This window comes from Lagopus muta, chromosome 7, assembly GCF_023343835.1.
Source record: "Lagopus muta isolate bLagMut1 chromosome 7, bLagMut1 primary, whole genome shotgun sequence".
Taxonomy (NCBI): Eukaryota; Metazoa; Chordata; class Aves; order Galliformes; family Phasianidae; genus Lagopus; species Lagopus muta.
This window is the reverse complement of record NC_064439.1, coordinates 1,638,269-1,660,953: the sequence shown is the minus strand read 5'-3', so window position 1 is coordinate 1,660,953 and position 22,685 is coordinate 1,638,269. Positions and strand designations below refer to the sequence as shown.

Sequence of the window (22,685 nt, the reverse complement as noted above, 5' to 3'; positions counted from 1 at the left end):
TGTAGAGAACTCCGTGTTCTTCTCTCCACCTCCACAGGCTTTGAAGTAATAAATCTGCATTAGTTCAGTCTCATTTCATTAGGACAAAATTCTGCACTCAGATGATGGTGAGGCACTGGCACTACTGCCCAAAGGATTTGTGGATACCTCATCCCTGGAGGTGCTCAATGACATGGATTGGCAGCCTGAGCTGGTGGGGGGAAACAAGCCCGAGGCAGTGCCTGGATCCAAATCTTGGGATAAATTAAGGTGAAAGGATACTGAAGAATTGGTTCAATGTTTATTTGTACTCTACAACAATACTTAGATTTATATGTCTATTCCTTATTGTCAGTAAGCTATGATTAAATGTCTTATGTTACATTTGGATATAACTTGAAAAGAGAAAGCACCTTTAGATCCAGTAATGTAGTCAGGATTGTTCCCCTGCTGATGGTTGTGTACTCAAAGTGAAAGTGTTCTGCCCTTTATGTGCTCATGCTTCCCACCTCCCCATCAGTGAGGGGTTCAGTCTCTGCTTGTAAATAAAACTGGATCTTGGGTGGTCATCAGGTCCCCTCTAACACTGCTATCAAGATGTAGGCCTACTTCTTCACAAGCACATTTTGAGATTTGGAATATTCTGGAAATGGGCCAGAGGATTACAGGGGCTTCAGGGAGCTCTCCCACTGCCCAAATGATCTCTAGCTGACCTGACCATCTTTGGCACTCAGGCATTATTTTTCATTATTTGCATGCTGGCATGGCTTTGGTCTGTCACTCTTTTAAGTCATGCTTAGGCACAGTTTAGGCAAAGCTCAGCCCAGAAACTATTTTCCAATGGGCAATATGGGTGAAACTGGAGGCTTTCTGGGGAAAGAGGAGATGGCTGTATGAACAGGAACCATCTCTAACACTTGCTCCTGCAGCCACACATTGGGCCTTTGCTTATTTTCATATAAGAGGTCAGGTGGAAGATTTGAAACTAATGAAGTCCCCAGAAAGCCCTCTCCATTGGCTTGGGTTCTGGAGTGAGGTGGGTGTAATATGTACCTCCACAAAGATGAAATATTAGGAAGAAATACTATGAAGACTGTGTTGTACAACAGGAAAAGCAGGAATGCATCAATTTCCTTTATTTATTTTTATTATCATTAATTATTATTATTTTCTTATGTTGAATGTGACAAGCAACACAGCAAGGCACAGCAATTTACCACCAGTTTTTGACAGCAGAGCACTCTGGCTTGCATTCCCAGGTAAGTGCTGTAGATCTCCTGCCATGGCCCATGTGACAGGTCTGCTCTCCTTATCATCTTCCCTTCCAAGCGCTAATATTTTCTGTTGAAAGAACAGAAATGAGTTACAACAACACTCATCCAATTGTTTGTATTACCTTTTTGCAACTTGAATATCACCACAGAAACTGCTTTCTACTTTGAGAAGTTATTTTACTACACCTAGGAAACCAATTAAGAAAATTAACTTTGTGGCCAGCCTCCTGTGAATGAAATTACCAAGACATCTTGATTAGCATAGGTCACCTATTACCGGGCACTTAATTGAGCCTTGAAATGTATAAAGTTGTACAATAGCAAATGAGCTCTTAACTGATACAGTCAATTGAGTCTAAAGAACTGACTAAACTGAAGGTGCCAACTTTAAGATGGTTATGGACCCAGATGTGTTATTGACCCTTATCTGCATCATTCAGTCACCTACATGTTGATGTCTAAACCTTTCAATCTCTGAAATGATCATCAACCTCTCATCAAACTTTGAAGTGGATTAAGAGATACAGGATGGTCTAAGAGTCTGTGCCTCACACCATGATACAAGAAGGATGAGCTTCAAGCTGGAACTTCCTATCTCATCCCCATAACTGTAAAGCAAGCTTAGGTAATTAGCTTAGAGTGTCGATTAAACACAGCAGGAGTTCACTTTTCCAGCATACACATCCAGATAGATGCCTGCATTAGATGTCTATGCCAGCGTGTGGAATCTCACCCCTAAAGTAAACATCTACATCTGAATGATCATCCTACCCTCCCTTCAGCGACAGTGGAGAGGAGTACGCCCTGGGGAACTGATTATCTTGTCCTCTGTAGACATCTAAATTATGTCAGGCAAATTACATTTAACGGTGCCTGTGACTGTGAAAATAACCTGGAATAATCAGTTCACATTTACACTCCTAATGTCTCAAGTTAGAGGGGAAAAGCTGCTACTGCAGGGATCCGGGATGAGCTTGTGGTCTGAGCCCCCCTCTAAAGTTAGTGCAGAAAGTGACCATCAAACTGAAATGTGTGGATGAAAGATAACCTCTATTAAATAGAAAAGAAGCAGAGACAAGCATAGACTCATGACTGAATTCCTATATTGTGAAAACCAGGTTACTCATGTTTACCTATCTTCTATTCTGTAGTCTCAGAGAACACCAAGGAGAAGCATAAATCTATTCTTGGCCCTCATGAGGGCACCAAGCTCAGCCTTAAAGCCATATTTTAGTGGGGAAAAAAAAAACAGTGTCATTCTACTTATCTGGAAAAGGAACAGAAGTGATTTGGGGTTAAAACAGGCAGAGGAAGGCAAGAAAACAAATGAATAATATAATACATGAAACTATTTCCGAGGACAGGAACAGCTGGGTTGTCAGCTCTTTAGAGACTATTAATAGGAAGGAAGATTGCATTGTGTGTCACTGGGAAAATCAGCTTCCCTTAGGTTTGAAAAAATGTCTTCCTATTCAACAGAGAAGATACAAAAGAATTAGGGAAGAGATTGCCGGATTTTTTTCTTTTTGAATGAGAAACATCGAAAATTCAAAGAGTGATTTTTTTTTTCCTCTTTCCTTTATTTCTTTTTTTTAACACAAAAGAACATAAATAGCATGCTTGTGGTAGATATATGCAGATAAGATGCCGAGAAGCTTTTTAGATATGTGGGTGGAATTAAGTTTACAGCTTAAAATACACGGGGAAGAAGCCAGGTGTCTTTGCTCATGCAGCAATCAGGAAGGAACTAAAGGACTTCTGCAATTTCAGAGGCCCAAGATGTTCATGTGGGTATTGCAGGTATGTCAGAAGATCTATGGGATATTTGAGCACCTCTGGGCCAGCAAATGGAGGGCAGATGGGACATCCCACAGCATCTAAAAGGCAAGTAGATGTATAGAAGGCAGATCCCAGAACCATACCATTAAATGCTGGTATTTCAATTTGCTAGTCAGAATTCACCTGCAAGTTTTACAGTGGGTAGAATGGAAGGTCCTATTCTACTACAAAACCTGATGTATTCATTTACACACCTCAAGACCCGGAGACCCTTCTTATAGCTGACTGTAACACTTATTGTCATGACCTTGTGTCTAGTGTATTTTCATGGTTGTCATATACTATTCATCTCAACAAGCTCCCTTTCAGCTGAGGTACAGAGCTCTGATATTTCACTGGAAATGGGCCTAAATGTCCTGTTTATTACAATTTTTGATGACTTCTTTCTGTATCTCTCCAGTGCTGTAGTGTATTCAGCATTGCTTTCTACTTGTCTAGCTGAGTCTGACAGAAAATGCATGTGCAAATAATTGTCTTTGGGTAAATTGCAATCATTCTCTACTTAAGTGTTTTCTTGCTCATCAGCCACAGAGCACTTTCACATGTCCTAGAGTGTTTTAAAAATCATAGGAACACCTGATTGTGGTCACATTTGATTCATCAACAACTGAGTGTCATCAGTTTTAATAGGTGTTTGTTTTGCTGTAATTAATTGTCTTTATTTGTCCTCTTCAATGGTGGTGAGGTTGTGGTGGACTGGAGGTTGGCTTCTGCTCCTGTGTTATGATGATGGGATGAGAGATAATGGCCTTAAGTTGTTCCAGGTGATGTTCAGGTTGGGTATTAGGAAAAATTTCTGTGCTAGAAGAGTAGTCAGGATCAGAAGCAGGCTGCTCAGGGAGGTGGTGGGGTCCCTGGAGACATTAAGTAACATTCAGATGTTGTACAAAGGGACATGATTTAGCGGGGAAATATTGATGGTAGGTGGATGGTTGGACTGGGTGAGCTTGGAGGTCTCTTCTAAACTTGGTGATTTTATGATTGTTGGGAAGAAATAGTGAGAATGGACTTTGTTTCTGTATATAAGTACTTCTGAGGTACAAATACCAAGTAGAAAATGTTTCTTTTAGGTGAAGCAGGAAGATCTGTTCCCTTCTGCTGCTTGTTCTTACCCCTAAATTACTTCTTTCTTGGGCCAGAAGAGGTATTTGTAGAACATGTGGGAAACCAGAAAAAACTACTTTCTGTGTGAATTCTTCATGAACTTGCTTAACCGTAGAGATGCAGAACCTGCTCAGCCATCATATAAAAAGATGGAGTGAAATAGGGGTAATAAGAAAGTAAGAGCAAAGGGTGCTGTGCTCTTTAACATCAGAGCAGGTTTTTATGAACATCAAGCTGAGTTCTAAAACCCAAAGAAATCCTTCATGAGTTGTTTGTTTATTTGTTGATTTGTTTTTGCTTTTGTTTCTCCGTGTTCCTGCAATATATTGGTAGTAGATTAAAATGCAACAGCTCTTGACACGTCCATGCATTAGGATCTGTCAACATGTGGTATATCTTCAGTGTTGAAGAGCATGAAGCGCAGTGGATCCTTTGCTTCTGGGATCTTACACACCAAAAAGAAGACAAGAGCCAGTAGGGACAGAAAGAACAGGATAGAGAAACAATGTAGCAACACATTTGGGGGATAGGATAGAGCTTCATTCCCTATTTAAACCATAATGACAGCCTTTCAGTACCTAATAGGAGCTTACAAACAGGAGGGGAATCAACTCTTTGAAAGGGTAGATAACAGCAGGACAAGGGGAAATGGTTTTAAATTGAGGGAGGGAAGATTGAGGTTGGATGACATGCATCCAACCATTCTGCGATTCTGTGACGATGAAAGAAAACAAAACAGTACTGCATCTCTGCCCAATGTCCCTGTGATCAGTCTGGGTGAAGGTAGCAGACTGTAGGATCCAGAACCCAGGGACACAGCAGGAATCAGTTTTACCCAGGAAAAATAGCAAGTAAATAGCACAGCTAGCATATACTAGGAAAATGTACTTATTTTCTGATATTCAGAGTTCTCTGTGGCACTTCCATAACAATCCATTTACCCAGCTGTTTTATCTTCCTCCTTAGCATTCCCCTAAACACCACAGAGATCACCAGCTGAAATAATGCTTCCATCCTTGTTGTATACCCACCAGTCTCTGAATACAGTGGAGCTTTTATTTTTAATTATAGTTGCAATAGGCTGTTCTGCAATGTCATGTTCTGTCTAACCAGTGGATTCTGCACTTTCGGTAATTGCAGCCTTTTCCCCATACCTCTAGGGCTTTTTGTTGTGTGCATTTAGTCAGATTCATCAAAAGACTATTTGAAAATGTCAGTAGACTCACCTTTTTTCCCCAGCTGATGGCTCATATTGCAACCTGCTGCTGGAGCACTGCACTTTCGTTGTCTAAGGCATTTGTGTATGCACCCAGAGGAAAGGCTGTTGCATTTCGGAAGGATTTTGGTTAGGGAAAAGCATTATTCAGGTAGCACCATATGGTAACAAGAGCATCCGTATCCTCCAGCTCCTACAAAAGGTTCTAAGCAGCTTAGTAAATGTCAAGTCATTCAGGTTAAGTGACGTTAATTGATTCAGAACATCCGTAATGGGGATTAGGAAGAATCAGAAGTCTGTTGCTCCCTTGTCTAAGTTTCAGATGGACGTGGTGATTAGATCCCCCTCTGACTTTCTCAAAGGACATCTTAATGCATGTCAGAGTTGTATAAAAGTGTGCGGAGTAGATTTACCATGGGAGGACTCATTTTGTGATTAAAAAGTAGAAAAGCAGCAGAGTCCAGCAAATAATTTGTATGAATGTGATGAACAGAAATTAGATTCCTAAATAAGGTTTTAGTTTAAGAATGAATGGACATAAGTGAGGAACTCAGGGACTTGAATGTAAGTGAAGTTTCCAACATTAGCTACACTGACATGTTAGAGAAACCCAGCGAGAGCTTTATTTTCTGTATCAGCATGGACAACAAGCCATGCAAAGAGGAGTTTCCAGCTAGTCTGTTAAAAGTTCAAGGACTGGAATGTGGCCTGTGGTGTAGATGCTGGGGATCAGATAGGAAAACCTGGTGGATGAGAGGAAATATAAGGGGAAAGAAGCACAGAGAGATCGATACCTTCTGCTAATGACTGCACATGTCAAGGCCCTACCCTCCAAAAAGAAAAAGCAAACACAAAATTGTATTTCATTTGATTCTATTCCAGACTGGCATGCTGGTTGTCATGACCTAAAAGGCTCCATTAGTACGACCTGAAAGGCCTGAAACAATGGAATCCTGATGGGACATTCTGGATTGGAATCTCATGCTGATATTCATTAATTGCATCTAGATTTTTGTAGAAAGACTTGACAGAAATATGCTTTAAAGATGGCAACCAAGTCCCTGAGTGACACAACCTGATGCTGAAATTTGCCCTGTTTTGAAGGGAGGATTTGGCTGGGATCAGACCATTGCCGGTCCCTTTTGAACCAAATTGTTCTGTTCTGTGATTTTGTACGCTCAACTCTATTCAGCAGGAATTCTGATCTCTTCTTATCTTGTCAGACCTCTACTTTTCATTTTCTTCTACAATTGTTAGAATTAAGAATTAATAACACTATGCAGTGCCTGCCTCGTGTAATGGTGCCTACATTTTTCTTCCTGTTGGGTAAGAATTATTAACTTTATTAACTGATGAGAGTTGGCCATAGCTTCAACTCACCCACTGGAGATGAGGAAAAAACTGTAAAAATCAGTCTTTGAATGATTTTTGGGATGTTTAACCACTTGTTTTTATAACCAATGTGATTTTGGAGTAGCAGTTGAGCAATAAGATCACATTATGCACTACTGAAAGACAAACATAAAGAAAAGAGGAGAACTGGGTTACCACTGTTACCCTACAAATGCCTGTTTATGTCGTCATCTTTATTGTGCACATTCAGCATGGATTTGGCAGTACTATTTGATTGTAGATGCAAATTTCTTCTATATGCATGTCTAAGATAATGATACCAAACATACACATTTCACTATTTTAATACAACAGTCCACACATTCCCATTGCAGAGAGCAGTGTGGTCAGGACTACCAAGGTAAAAAGAAAGAAATTAATAGGTATCACTGACATGACCCAGTTGCCCAAGCATAGGCAAGGCACGTTGCATATCTGAAATATCTACATAGAGCCGGCAAAAGTCATGGGACTTAAAGACCTCTATACAAAGACAGCTGCAGGAATATGGAGTTCCAGAAATGATATTAAGTGCCTTTTTTGGGGTAGCCTAGGTGATCCTCAAATAATGTTTAAGCCCACTGGGAAATAATGAGTAATAAATGGAATATGAGGCAGCACTTCAATCTTACCAAGAAGAAATGTTTCTGTTATGCTCATCATTCTCGCTCCTGAGTGTAACTTGGTGCAGTATTTTCTGTGGCAAAACCCAGAACCGGTGCTCAGGTCCTGTGAACTCTGAAATTTCAATGTTACTGTTTATCCTTTCTGTTTCCTTTGGTTTGATCAAGAAAAAAAGTCTTTAAAAAGCCTTTTTGAAGCCTAGGGGGGAAAATCCTCTGTTGGGGCTTGAGATCTCCCACCTGAGGGTAGCTAGATGCCAAAACTCTCTCATGGAGAATGCAGAGGGAATGCCACAACGTGGACCCTTCCAGAACCCACTACCAGCATCCCCAAGCACAGAAGGAGAGCTGAATCCACCATCACTTATAGCACAGGGAGCATCTGCCTCCAAACCTGCCCTGGGTGCTCCAGCTCTGCACGTTTTTGCAGAAGTTCAAAGAGGTGGGTCCAAAACCCCAAAAGAGGATGCTGGAGAGCGTCCCTCCCTTCACCTGACCCCACGTTGCACGAAGCGTTGCAATTGTCGGGTCTCTCAAAAAAGGAGCCGGTGCTCGGGAAGGGAGGAACAAGGAGCTCCGGGGCGGGTCTTGGGCAGGTGTGGGCGGGCTGAGAAGCATTTGGCAGCCCCGGCAGAGAGAGAAGAGGGGAGGATGCTGCGGAGAATGCGAAGTTTGTGCTGGTTGCTGCTGCTGCCTTTGGTGAGTGTCCGGCGGGATGGAGGCAGGGCGTTGCACATCTGGCTGCTGCCCGCAGCTGGAGGGATCCATCGCTGCACCACGAGCAGTCGTGGGGGGAAATCAAGGTGGGGGGGTTGATCCAGAGGCAGCCTAACTTTTGTTTGAGTGGGGAGTGGACAGAAGGAAAGAGATGTAAGAGAAAGGAGGGGGAAAAAAAGAAAAAGAAAAAGCAAGAGGAGGAGGAATAAAGCACATTTGTGAGTAAGGAGGTTAATTTCTGTTACTATTATTATTATAGTTTTCAAACCTTAAAATGTTATCAATACGTCTTTCGGTTCCTGTTGATTAAAAGTGCAGTTTCCAAAGGATAGAAAAGCAATCCTAAATCAGAACAGGTGTAGTATGGCTTCAGAGGGACAGGAAGGGACAGTTTCCTGTCTCCCTTGCCATATGAAAGGCTACTTTGCGGAGGGGGGAGGATAACTAGAAAAGAATACTTTCTCCTGATGGGTATGGCATATTTATCTCTTTGAGAGGGCACTGGTGTTTTTACTCCTGAAGGCAGCTGCTTCTAACCAAGCAGGAGCACGAAGCATCTCGTGTCTGCTGTGTGCTGGAGGCAGCAGGTGAGATTGTAATGTTAAGCATCAGGGAAGATGGATGAGCAGAGGGACATGTACAGAGAGTGTGTACGTCCCTCCCTTGCCAGCTGCTGGGGTTGCCTGTGCTGATGAGCCACAGCAGGTGTAGGTGTAAGTACAGTCATATCTCCTCTTCCTTGGCCTCAAAGAGTTGTCTGCAGACCTTCCTGTGTGATTCTTGGGGGCTCATTAATTCTACCTTGAGCCATATTGGAGTTAAATATTTAGCATAGACTGGGATTCAGGCTCCCTCTGTAGTCAGTGAGGAAACCATTACCTTCCCTGGAGGCATTTCATCTTGTCCTGCAAAAGACAGATGCAGTGAATGCTCCTATAGAGCCTGATTTTTCCTAGTAATGCTAGATGGTCACAGACTGGATTCTGCCCTTCACTTTTAAAAGGTGAAAAGATGCTCATTCTTACCTCCCATCTTCTGGAACACTCACTTTTTCTCTGTATTTACTCAGTTTTATTTGCAAGCGTTACGATGCGGATTCTTGCTACATAAATCTTGTTACCTGTGGTTATTATTCAACCTGAATCATCCTGCTGCTACAGGTAGAGTGCCTTCGGCAGCTGGATGGCCCTTTTTACACATATCATTGGCACAGTGTATTCTTGCAGATGTCTGCAGAGCAGAGCTAACCTGATGTATCACGCACACCTGTGGGCTGCCACGCATTTTAACACTTCAGCATACTGCAGCAGTCAGTTCCCATCATAAATGCCTTATTAGGTGGGGTGAGAGAAGACAAATGTCAGGTTGACAAACTGAATGCTCCATGTAGGCTTTGTGATTGAGTTATTGGTCAGGCATGAACTCTGTCTGGGAAGAGTCAGCCATTGAATTCAGTGGCTTGCACACCTCAGATGTGGGCTAGTGGGAGTTCTGTAGTGGGGAGATCTGTACCCAAAGCCCAGTTGTCAGAGAGGATCAGAGATCCTTGGATATTTGGGGCAAGCAGTTTTATCACGTGTCAAAGGAACACATCAGAGAAGAGAAATAATCATAGTGCAGATTCTCCAAAGAGTTCTTCACTCAGATGTGAAAATAAACCAGAAGGGTAATCCTGAAAACTTCCTCTATGTATCGAGGTATTTCTTGCTCATATCAGCTCCACAGAGATCTGCATGTCACAAGAGCTCCTTTGTGCCTTGGAGAGTAGTCCTTGACATTAAAAATTATCATTTGCTTGTAAGTGACAAGCAACAGAGAGCAGTAGGTGCTGAAATGCATAAAAAGGACTTTTCCTGTCTTAAAGATCTCAGAATCTCAGGGAAAAGACGAGGAGGCACTGAAAAAACACTGCATTCGCCATCCATCCTGCTGAGCTGAACTGCTTTCTTCTCCAAACACTTAGCAGCTTTTCACATTTCTGGGAAAAGGCTTCTGTCTGATTTAATGAGTGGAGGTGAGAATGGAAACAGAGGTGGGTTAGCACTGAGGCAGTAGGCACATAGATCCGAATCCATGGCGAGGAGCTGTGCTCCCAATAAAAGGGAGCTGGGTGCTTAAATTCCTGGCATAGCTACTATTCACTAATTTGAGTTTAAGGGACATGCAATTTTCTTCTAGGATCCAGTGACCTTAACTTCCCCATCCATAGGCAGCTGGAGGGATGGAAGGAGCAGCTCAGGTGTTTTGTTCTGGAGGGGGCTAATGGAGGGAGACGGGTTCTGTATGGTGAGACTGTGTCCTCAAAGAGAGGTAGGAGAAACCCTTCTCTTGAACTGTCTGTCTGCCTTCATTGATTATCAAGGGAAGCTTGAATAAATCATCCAAAGTTGTCCATCAAAAACTTGGAATTAATGTCTAAAGCTACTCGTTTTGAGTCTCTTCATACAACTGGGAAAGGGTAGAAAGGCTCAAAGAGCAATAGCTATGGCTTTGGTGGAGTGAGATTCCCAGTTAACTTTAACATCCAGCTTTCAGTTCCTTGGGATTAGGTGATATTATCCCCACCCTTAGGCTAACCCACTTTACACACAGCAATGGAGAAATTTCTCTTTAGTTTAAGCACTAGAAATAGCAGAATGGAAGGATAGTAACATGCTTCTATTCTTTACGTATTGGTAGTAATTAAAGGTCTATCAAATTTATGCTGGTAACGCACTCTCATTTTGATTTTCCTCAAGATAATACTAATTACATAGAGTTTACAAACAAAATAAGCTATTATATCTGTATTGTCACATACAGAATTACCTGTGAGTGATAGGTACATAACACTAATACACATACACTGACCGTACACCGATATGAATGTATAAAAAACACTGTTCTGTACAAGGCCATGCAGTTAAATACAGTCCCATAAATACAATCCAATACACAGGGGAGCATTCAAGCATTACTCCAATGTCTTAAAAGCAATCTTGAAGAGATGTTCCTCTAACGACTGTAAGGCAATCAGTGTCTCATCTTCTCTTGTTCCATAGGTAATCGAGTTAGAAAGAGGAAACAAACACTGAAAATACCCTCTAGATAGTCATTTTAAGCCAAAAAGACTCCTGCAATAATCTATTTAACTGGCTGAAGAGAAAGATTGGAAATAGGACTTTACCTTTGGGGTTGAAAGTTTTGAGGATCGAGGCTGTGTCAGAACTCTCAAGTTAAGGACAGGATTTTCTATGATAGCCAAACACATTGTTGGTGACATTCCAGTAAAATCAGAAATGGCAAACGGGTTTTGGATATGGTAGAAAAAAAGTGGACACTGGCTGGTTTTTACACTTACATTTAAGCTTTGATGGTAAAAAATTGCAGCTACTTTTTAATAGTTTCTTCCAATTTTCCAATAGAATGGAATTCTGTCTCAAAATGACAGGATTGTTGGGGTTGGAAGGGACCTCTGGAGATCATCCCATCCAATCCCATTGCTAAAGCAGTTCCCTACAGTAAGATGCACAGGAAAGCAGGTTTTTAATTTACCATGTTATAATACACAGGCATCACTGATAGGTCACAATGGATGGCAAAATCCTCACTGCAGTGATGATGAAGTGGGTACTGAAATGAGCAGGAGCTTACGGAGCTGTAGGTTTGCCTCAGCTCCTTTTGGAGTGCATGGGGACATCATCTCTCACTTGGATGTGGCCTGTGGCTGCAGTCTCAGATCAACCCAATTATCATTTGGCTCTTTAAGAAAAGTGTCAGGCAGGTGGAGAGAATCAGGCCTGATGGATGGTTTTGATGAGCTGTATGCAACAGATTGAGAAGTTTATGAAAATGCCTGATGATTCCTTTCACTTCTTCAGTGATTAGAAGCATATTCAAATCTTTTTGTGAGCCGCCTTTCATCCTATGAGCTTATTATATTCATCAACATTTCAACATTGAAGAAAAAAAGTATGCATTTTAGAGCACGTTTTGATTCTCTGAACTGCGTCTTCTACACTACTGGCCAAGTTACAAAACCATTGCGCAGTTAAAACCAGGCAGGGAATGCAGGATATTTGAACATGGCTTTCTGTGTCACAAAATACCAGGTAACTTTTAATTTACCCAAGGTGGGAGTCTGTATGATACAAATGACAGATAACTTTGGCTTGAATGTAGGAGAAAATATTCAGGCATCAGAGTTGTATCAGAAAAGCTGAAAAGGAGAAGCACAGATATAGAGAACAGGGAGTACAGAGACAATTTCAGAGGAGATCTGAGAGATGAATGCAAACTGTAGAGACAGAGATCGAAAAAGCAGTGATGAATATTCTTAGTGAAGGATTTATGGACTTGATACATAATCTATTTTTCAGATTTTAGATTTGGACTGCATTAGAAACTAACCAGATCACTAAAAAGACCATTCAGGTTCTTCAAACATTTCTATCTTGTCAAGAAATTCAGATTCCATTTTTTAAATGAATTTTCAAAAAAAGGTGAAGTGTTACCAAATTTCTCCTGGCTCTTTTATCCCACTGAATTGCAGTTTCAGAAGTGACTAATATATTAGTGCCCAGCTTTCCAGCATTTTCCTTATTTTTAGAGAGCATAGAATTCATCCTTATTTTTTCCTACGTGTGATAATAGACTTTTTAATGACTGAAGATTTGTCTCTTATGTGCCATCTGAATTACGGTTTCTCTACCTCCGCAACAGCCTTCAAGCACCATCTTTGGATGGGCTCTCAAAAACGCATGCTTTTAACTGGCAAGAGATTTTGCAAGAGGTTCAGGTTGGATATTTAGGAACAACTTCTTCCCCAAAGAAGTCAGGCATTGGAATGGTGGTGGGGTCACCATCCCTGGAGATGTTCAAGAAACATTCAGATGTGGTACTAAGGAACATGGTTTAGTGGGCAATATTGGTGGTAGGTGGACAGTTGGACAAGATGATCTTGAAGATCTTGTCCAACCATAACGATTCTATGATTCTATGCTAATAAAACGTTGCTCAAGAGTAATTACAAATCTAAAATCTGGCTCTATGAACTGTCTCAGATTTTAACATTCCTTATCTTGTCATAAGTAACTTTTTCATGTTCATTTCTGATTATTTTTTTTTTTTCCAGGCAAGACTGTTTCAGTGGTTAGAACTCAAATGTAAGACACCCCTGTGAGCTCTGACTGGTTGCTGATGTTCAAGCCAGCTCAGTGGCTCAGCGATGCAAGACCTCATTCCTTTGAGTGCTGCCCACAATGCTGCATGAAACAGCTGAGTTTTCTGTATAAGCCTTCTGGTGAAGACACTCTATAATGGAATTTACAGTAAATTCAAAGCCAGGTTATTGCCTTGCCAGCAGGAAATGATCACCGAAGCACCATTTTAAACCAGCCTCTTTGGCTTATTACCATGGCAATGAAGACTCTATCAGATTAAACATCTTGGCTTTGGCTCCTAAATTACCCCTTTATAAGGTGAAAAAGAGAAACTCTTTTCCTGCAAGAGCTCAGTGGTTATAGAAGGTTTATCCAAAATTGCAGAACTGTGTCCCTGAACTGGCAAAACAAGGAATGCAGGGCCCTTTACTTTCTAGAAAACCCCATCATCTAACCACTGCAGACACAGTTTAGAGCATCAACAGGCACTTTTATCTTGAGGCCCTGTGAGAATAAGAAAAAAATAAGTAAACCATACCTGACAAATCACAAGTAATGTTCCACCCAGAAGGCTTTTTGCTTTTCTGTAGCTGTAAAATGGTTTAATTTCTTGTGTATGCACCATTTCATCATTTGTCCTTTTTTTTGTTGTTGTTGTTGTTGGTTTTTTTTGTTCTGTTACTTTCAGTAAGGCTTCAATAGTGTTTCTTGACAACACCATCCTCATTTTTGTTTCTTGTAGAGCAGGCCATAGGTTACCTCTGTAACTGCACTTGATATTGATTTTCTACCACCAGACTATCAGAAATATTTTATCTATGCACTGGCATATAACAAAAACTCTGGTTCTGATAAGTACAGCTACCCTCACCCCAAATCCTATCCCTTAAAATCAAATAAAATATGCACATGCTAATTAATTGGTAAACCATTGACAGCAGAGGCATTGACTGCAATCTCACCAATGGTGAACATCAGCAGTAGTTGTTCAAAAATTTCTGAAATAAATCCTAAAATTATGTTTCCTGATGATCATTGCTGTCAGAGTCAAGACTACGTGGTCTAGGGATCTGTTCTGCTACAGTAAGTCCTCTGTCATGTCTAAAACCAATACACAACTTCCCTATAGGTAGAACACAGTCTTCTGCGACCACTGCAAATTATTTTCACTCCACTCACTACAGTGCAGCTCTGAGTTATGGTGACTTAGGGACTGGTTCAGCAGGTGTGGATTTACCAAAAGAAGAAAAAAAGGAGATGCAGCCTCCTCCCTTAGGCAGCAGGCATTCTGGCACACATGTTCCCCATTTGACAATGCATTTGGGAGAGCACAATTGCTCTGTTCCTCATTATGAGTTCCACTTGTGAGCATTGTGTGTGTTGCTTAAGTTGGCCTTTGGAAAAAGGTATCTCTTCCCCCTTTGAGACTTTTTATTAGTAATTATTTGTCTGCTTTTACTATTCCCTACACTTCTGGTATGAAGAGGAGTGTTAAGTTAACCCATCTACCCGCAAATGCTTTTATCTCAAGAGCATTTTGATTCTCCGTTCTTGGTTTTGATTTCATTTTTGTGCTCTGGCTTTTCAAGTCTTTTGCCAGAGGACTCAATATTATAGATATTGTAACTTTCAAACATCAAGCCTAAGAATAATCCATAAAAAAAAAATTCTCATTAACAGCAGCAGGATCTAGGAATTTCAGAAAATGAAATAATGACTTGCTTTCTGTCTGCCTGACTCAATTCCTATAAGCAGAAGTAATGGATTTATGTAGTAATTATTTTCTTACTATTACTCAGACTTTTTGTTTGTTATGTAGACAACTGAAATGCATTTTAAATGGTAAAGTGATAAATGGGACTCGGATTAAATCTGAAAAATTACATTTCAGAGTCGTGTTACTACAGTAGAACAGCATGAGGTGCTATTTTAAGAATAACTTATGCTGATTTATAAAATGTATTTCAAATTACTGCTGGAGGGATATTATGCCTGAAAAAAAACAATGCCTTAAATTTCTTTTCATACAGTGTCCTTAATCCTGTTTCTGTTCTAATATTAGGATGTATGAACCATTTCTAGAGACCCATAATTAAATGTGCTTTGTCCATGCTACTTTAAAACCCAAATGTAGGCACAATTTTTGAAGGTTTTTGGAGACAAATTTGTGTTCCTACTTTTTTATTCCTTTAGGCAGATAATCTTGTAAAAAAAAGTCTACATGGCTTCCAGTACCACCACTGACTGAAAACATTCTGAAAGCCAATAAATCAACTTCCAGTGACTGAAAAGGCAATAAAGCAGCAATGTTTTCATCTGCGCTGTGTTTTCAAAGTCATTAGAGGTTTAGAATGGCCTACAGTCTTTCTCAGAAATCCTTCAATCCATCATTTCAATTAAAATCAGTGCTCTCAAAGCCTTTGGCTTTATTTTGAATAGCTGGCATTAGAGCTGCACTATTCCATGATTCCATGTCATGAAGATCCCACTATAGCCAGTGAAGACTCTGGTGATCTATTCATTTGTCTGAACATAGCTGATGTGCTTTCTAGGCTCTCTTGACTCTAATGACTTTGATTCACTTGCTTAAACATGCATGCACAGAACTATTTAAGACAACCCAGACAGAGTGCTTGAAATTTTTAATAGGTCTGGCAAAATTAACACAGGGCTTACACAAGTGTATGGGAACTGTTGGTCATGGCCTGAACCTCCCATTGACCACCTGAGGCAACCAATGAGTCAGCCCTGGGAGCACAGGTGAAGGCAATTCACCTGTGCTATCAGAAGGGGTGGAGCCTGGCTCCACCTCTCCTAGATCCCATTTAAGAGCTGATTACCACCAGATTGCTCTCTGTGGAGTTTACTGTGAGCCTATGACACCGGTGAGCATTTATTTAGATTATCTTTCTATCTTGACAATCTTACTTAGCCTAACCTTTGTACGCCTACTGATTGTACAACAAAAGTTTTGGGATAACCTATGTTACCCCAAATGTCATTGATCCTCCCTGGATAAGTGAAACATCCCATGGATTTCTATTGACTGCAAAAGAAGCTTGAGTAACAAAGTCACACGTGGGCACCAGCAATATAGAATTTCTCAATTTAATGGTTCCTGAAGATGTACCTGCCATCATTATCAGATGTTCTAGTCTACTAAGAGCATCTTCACAATGAGAACAGACATGATGCAGGTCTACAGAGGACCTGAAAGTTTTCGGAGTAGGAGAGGGAGGCTAAGCAAAATATTTGAGAGTGCCTGAATGACATTAAGTATCTGTACATAAGAAATTGACCCAGTTAGCAGTGCTGGTTGATGATTGGAAATCTACTTAGCTGATCAAATGTAGGTATCTTTATCTGAGAAATAATGTAATTCCTTCAACTCCAAAAGGAAGTAACTCTTTTGTTTTTTTTCTTTTCCTCATCTGATGAAATGGCAGTAGTACCTATGTGCACATCCTCAGGAAGTATGGTGACAAAATCATGTAATCATTCAGTTCCATCTATGATCAAGTGTTTTTTTTCTAATTTCTGTAAATACTTGGGCTTTAGTTTTGTTTATTGAAGTGCAAATGAGCACTTAAGTTTTGTGAAAAACGCAGATATAAGGAGGATCTAGTATAAACGTCCAACTTCAAGAAAAGGTGTTACATAAATGGTGCTACCATGGAAAATCCCAGCAGGGATGCATACCCGCACATGTATATAAACTGATATATATTCAGGAACACAGCCTCCTTCTCCTCTCTGTCCATCTTTCTGCCATTTACGTGTCCTGTTTGCAGAAAAATCTTCAGCTTGAGTCTGCAAAATATTTTACCTCAAATTACAAACCCTAAGTTACAAACTGGAAAGAAATCCTGCTCTGTTTGTTCTGGTAATCGCTGAAATTCCTGGTTGTTTTGTCTTTGTCTCATTGAGGTTGTGGGAATCCATCCAGAATGCAAGATATTCCAGCAGGTGGTGAAAGAAGAAGCAGAGTGCTTAGAAAGGAACGAATCTGTTTCACCTGATCTTAAAGGTAATGGTCTTGATGGCCAAGATCTGATATTAATATGAATTGTATCACTTCTGATGTGTGGTGTGAAGATATCAGTTGTTCTTTTGGGTCACAATTTGATCTACATTCCTATCCTCTACTCCTATTTGGTATGAAGTGCTTCTCCTGTTGGCTGGAGCTTTACCCCATCAGCTTTTAGGCATCTTTAAAAGCTCAATGTCTAAGTCAGGATGTGTCTTCTCAGATTCCCTTACAGTCAATGGAGGAAGGTAGATGTCCATAGAAAATTGTTCATTGCTTCTGGCTTAGATGCTTATTTTAGGATGTGATGAATCATTCTTTACAGTCATATTTCTCTTTACTATCTACAGGATGAGAGTAAGATGATTAGTTCGTACTCTGAAAAATTTAGATGCATAGTTTGGGTAGGAAAATCATACTTGAATTATTTAAAAAAAAAAACAACATTGAAATAGGAGAAGCTTACAGAGAATATAGTTTGAGCATGGTTTTTAGTATATTATGTTGAAAATCATTTAAATTTTGGTGAAAATTTTATTTGCTAGAAGGAAAAAAAAAACAAATACAATCCCAATTTCTTCAAAATATTGTGGGGTTTTTTTTTTTTCTTTTTTTTTTTTTGAGATTAGGTTGGACTGGATGATCATGGAGGTCTTTTCCAACCTTGGTGATTCCACGATTCTGTTTTTTTCTGTAGCCTATCCAATTGCTTTGGTACCTGGCATTCTTCTAGTTCTCATCAATTTTATCTTATTGTTATTTTCCTCTCACTCCTTCAACCCCTTTCATCAAGTCCAGAATACCTCCTGGATAGATTCTGTGCTGGGAATGCCCACTAAAAGTCCCCCCCAAAACTCTGGTAAAAACCAGGCATCTTCCACCGTGATTTATTGAACGCTTTTTCCTCTTTGAAAGGTAGAGAACAATATTCCAAGTATTTTTTTCTTCAACAGAAAAATAATTGCATGATTCAGCCTGGAGAAGAGAAGGCTGCGGGGTGACCTCATTGCAGCCTATCAATACCTGAAGGGAACCTACACCCAGGAGGGGAGTAAACTCTTCAAAAGGGCTGACAACAGCAGGACTAGGGGAAATGGATCCAAGTTGAGGGAGGGAAGATTTAGGTTGGATGTTAGGGGGAAGTTCTTTACTAGGAGAGTGGTTAGGCCCTGGAACGGGCTGCCTAGGGAGGTTGTGGATGCCCCGTCCTTGGACGTGTTTTAAGGCCAGGTTGGACGGGGTCCTGGGCAACCTGATCTGAATGTGTATGTTTGGTGGCCCTGCCAGGCAGGGGGGTTGGAACTACATGATCCTTGAGGTCCCTTCCAACCCGGGTGATTCTGTGATTCTGGAATCTTCTTTGTAGTAAAAGCCACTAAAAGAAATACAATTCCCTCAAATCCCTGTTAAACTATTTAAAATTCTTGAATCTTTCCAAGTGTGATTTTTTTTTTTTTTCCTAGTGATTCCTTTCCACATGAATTCTCTAGAGATATAAAGAATTTAACAAAAATCTCTTCTGCTTTTTTATACCCTTTCTCAGAATAGTTTGAAATGAAATGCGAGACCAGGAAAAGCAGTTCATGCTCAACGTTGTACCTATGGTACTTATGTCATTGGTAGAAGTCCCTGACTTGTTTCTCAGTTTTTAGGAAATAAACTGAAAGATCACAAATCATACAGAGTTACTTCCTCGCAGAAGGGAATCAGAGGTGGGATTCATCTACATTGCAGAGGTTTTAATCTGAAGTTGTTACCCATTTTTCTCGTTGTACACAGCAGTGTCTAATGAGTTTCATCAGTAGACCCAGGATATAATTCCTCTCTTGTTGATGTGGGTAAAACAGGTCAGTTGAATCAAGCTCTAAAAAAGCAAATCGCACCCTAAAAATGCCTACTCTTCTCTGCTGTCTGAAAAGGAAAGAATGACTGAAGCAGTCTGAAATATTAATGATGTCAACATTATTGATGTGATTGCTACTACAGTTGTCTATATGGAGTCTCAGGTGACTGCCATTCATTAGTCCTTTGAAAGCCTCAGCATGTGAAGTGTTCTCTGCATTCTGTGGCCTAGCCATCAGTTTTAAGTCACTGGAAATGGAGCCCAATTTGAGACTGAAAACATCCCAGTTCTGTTCCCAAACAAGGATCTGTTGCTTAATCCCACATTATTAAATAGGCTACATTTTAATCCTAGAGCTCCTTCATGATTTTTGAATGCTTTTTAGAGGGACCCTTTTTCTCCTAAGATGTGTGGACCACTGCTTGTCTATATGGAGCTCAGCTTACCTAACTTTGTTCATTTGCAAATTAGCAGCCTAGCCTATAATCACCAGAGAGACCTGAGTACATGCAGTGAGTGATTCATCCTGTCCTCAGAAGGGATGCACCAGTATGTGGGATGAATCATCCACTGGAAGTCCCTGTCTCTTTACACTGATTGCAGGGGGAAAATGGCTAAGTTTAGCTAATGTATTTTAGACAATTAAAATTAGAGATAATGAATTGGGGCTTCTATTTTCCCATTTGGCAAATTGGGGATAGCAGGAATTTCATCCTCAAGAGGGTGGTGTGAGAATAACTTAGTGAGAAATTCTCAAGACTCTCCTTTCTGAAGCCAAAGAGGAACTCTGCTTTGCTACAGGCAAGTAATATTGCTTCCACATTTCAGCTCCTGACAATTTTAGATTTGCCTTCTCATCAGTCACAGAGGAAACAAAAGAATCGGTGAAAGAAAATAACACCTCCCAAATAAAACTTGTGCACTGTTTTATATCTGCCTTATAACTGCCTGGAGATTAGTTTCTGCTACAGCATGATGCTGGCTTTTTTTTTTTTTTTAATTGTTTTGGGCACCTTTACGTAGTTGGTAATTTCTCTGTGCTGCACCCACACCTGCTTGACAAAAGCCACTGCATGACGGCAGCTGGAGTCTCAATGTGAGGCATCAGTGACAAAGCCATGATTAACCGTAACTTCTGATAGCACTTTTTATTGGACACGTGGTGCTGTATCTTCAGTCAGCCACCTCTGGTGTGGGGAACCCACGACTAAGAACCAGGCAGGGCTGCTCCTGATGATGGTTGTTTCAGAAGATGCTCAGAGAAGTTCTCTTGCTTTGGGATGGATCTAATGCCTGTTGAAGTCCACTGCCAAAATGTTGGCTAATGGCTGGATTTCAGCCTCTATGGGTTTTTCTTTTAAGTCAGTTGAAATGGATAGACTTTAGATGTGAAATCAAGAAGTTAATGTTGGATTTTTCAATTATTTTCATCTAGACTCTGAAACCATTAATGAAAAATCTCAAGAGCTAGTAATTATTCCATATTTTTATTTTATTACTTCCATTTTGTTTTGTTTTGACAATAGAAACAGCTGCAGTTGATTTGACTTTCAGGTTGTGTCTGCTTGAATTTCATGTACATTCTTTCCAAACAGAAGGTAGAAGTGCACTTGTGAAGGATGATACGCTCAAGAAGAAGAGGAAAGCAATACAATCCTTCATTTGTAGAGCTTTGTGGCCTCTTGTGACTCTTCTTCATGCATACATATAAGTGGGAAAGCCACAGACAATCTCATTATGGCAAATCAACTCTGTAATTCCTTTACTTAGAATCATTTTTTTTTTCTTTCCAGGATGTGCCAGAGATTGGGATGGTCTAAGCTGTTGGCCTAGAGCTGCTGTGGGGGAAATAGTTAAAATTCCTTGTCCAAGATTTTTTGAAGAAATCACCAATATCCATGGCAAGACTTTTTTCATATTCTTATTATCCCTACATGCTTTAAAAATAAATTCTAGTACTTACAGATTCAGTAACTTCCACGTTTTCATGATTCACAAAGCCATCCAATGTCAGCCAACGCAGGGTAATGATGCGCATACACATCTTGGTTTATGGTGGATATTCGATACTTTTTTGTTTCGTGTGCAGTACTGAATTACCTAGTCTCCTTGATCAAAAAACTATGGGTAATTGCACTAGATTGCTGAGGTTATTATAATGGAATACATCATAGAATCACTGACTTATGAAGTCATGAAAAATTAAGTTTAGAGTCAGAGCAGGATCAAGTTCAAGAATTGTATCTAACTTCAAAGCTAGATCAAGTGGCTCAGGGCTTTTTTCATACACATAAATTATGTTGTGAATGCAGGATAGATTTAATAATTTGATTTCCTCTGTGTGAAGATTGAATTTACAGAAAGAACGTCTATATTACCTAAATGAAATTCTACTTCTTGAAATGAACGGGAATATCCATGTTAATTTTCAAAGAATAAACGTTCAGATTATTTACTGTGTATGGCTAGTTGTACTTAACATGACTAAATTGGCAAGGACCAAACTTAAGAATCAAAATCATTTCTTGTCAAAATATAAAAATAATTAACAGCAGAAAACGAACAAACAAAACCCAGTGTAACATCCCCATCCTCTAATTAATTCTCTGATATGTTTTGCCATTAAAGGCTTCCTTCAGAGAAACTGCACAAAGGAGGCATATTGGTCAGAACCATTCCCATCATATGCTGTTGCCTGTGGATTTGATGAAGGTTCCAGCAAAGGTCCTGAGGATCAGGTGGGGTTTTTATTTCCTGTTTGTGGACGTCTCTAAAATGCAATCTCTCGTTTATGCTGAGTAGACAGATATTTCCACATATCTGAGCCCATCAGAATTCAGAAATGACCTTTCTTCAGTGCTAAGTTCAAACCTGTTAAGTAACAAATTAGGCTTAATATAAAGCTCTCCATCCTTTGTTCCTCTTGGTGTTACTCAATAGATTTGTGGCTAGATCACCTGTCCTGTCCAATAGAATTTGTTTCTCTGAGAGATAGGATTTGAATCCACATCATCTTCCAAGGAAGACTTACCAACCTGCCATAGGAAATCACTGAGTGTAGTTCCAGTGCTTCGCACTGCATTGGTGGTGGTAGTTCTTCAGTGGATGAGCTTTGCTTTGTGGCTGAAAGGTATTGATTTCTAAAGCCATGGTCACTGCCTCTGTCTCGTGAGTTCGGATCTTTGCTAAATGGAACACGAGAGAACAGGGTGGACTCCCACTCCTTGTACCCATTCTGCATTGGGCAAGGCTCCTACATCTCATACAAATGCACTAGACCCTGTATCATAACAGCTCACTCCTCTCGCTGTGGTATTTTGATAGAAGCAATGGGCATCTCTCCAGTCTGGGAAAGAAAAGACTAATTTATCCTTGTGCATGGTCAGAGTCATGACTCCACAGTGGAAAAAGGTGATTAGCCACGGATCAAATCAAGACAAGAGGTTGAATAGGACTGTCTTCATTAATACTCCAGCTTTTTTTGTTTTCTGGTGTAAGCCATTAATTTGGCTCTTAAGGAGTAATTGCTT

The 22,685-nt window shown here is 40.3% G+C and overlaps 1 protein-coding gene across 3 annotated transcripts in view; it reads left to right on the top strand.

The window, feature by feature from the left end:
• The first annotated feature begins 2,968 nt into the window (after positions 1 to 2,968).
• Positions 2,969 to 22,685, top strand: part of LOC125696209 (vasoactive intestinal polypeptide receptor-like) — a 32,595-nt gene continuing 12,878 nt past the window's right edge. The window contains exons 1-4 of one of the 3 annotated variants that reach the window (XM_048951635.1): positions 2,969 to 3,053; positions 17,213 to 17,312; positions 20,949 to 21,056; positions 21,784 to 21,893. In XM_048951635.1, the coding sequence (XP_048807592.1) occupies positions 3,033 to 3,053; positions 17,213 to 17,312; positions 20,949 to 21,056; positions 21,784 to 21,893 (339 nt within the window). In that variant the 5' untranslated portion in view covers positions 2,969 to 3,032. Of the gene's footprint in view, positions 3,054 to 8,071; positions 8,127 to 16,123; positions 16,171 to 17,212; positions 17,313 to 20,948; positions 21,057 to 21,783; positions 21,894 to 22,685 lie in introns of those variants that run through there. The other 2 variants (XM_048951634.1, XM_048951636.1) reach the window with 2 other exon arrangements.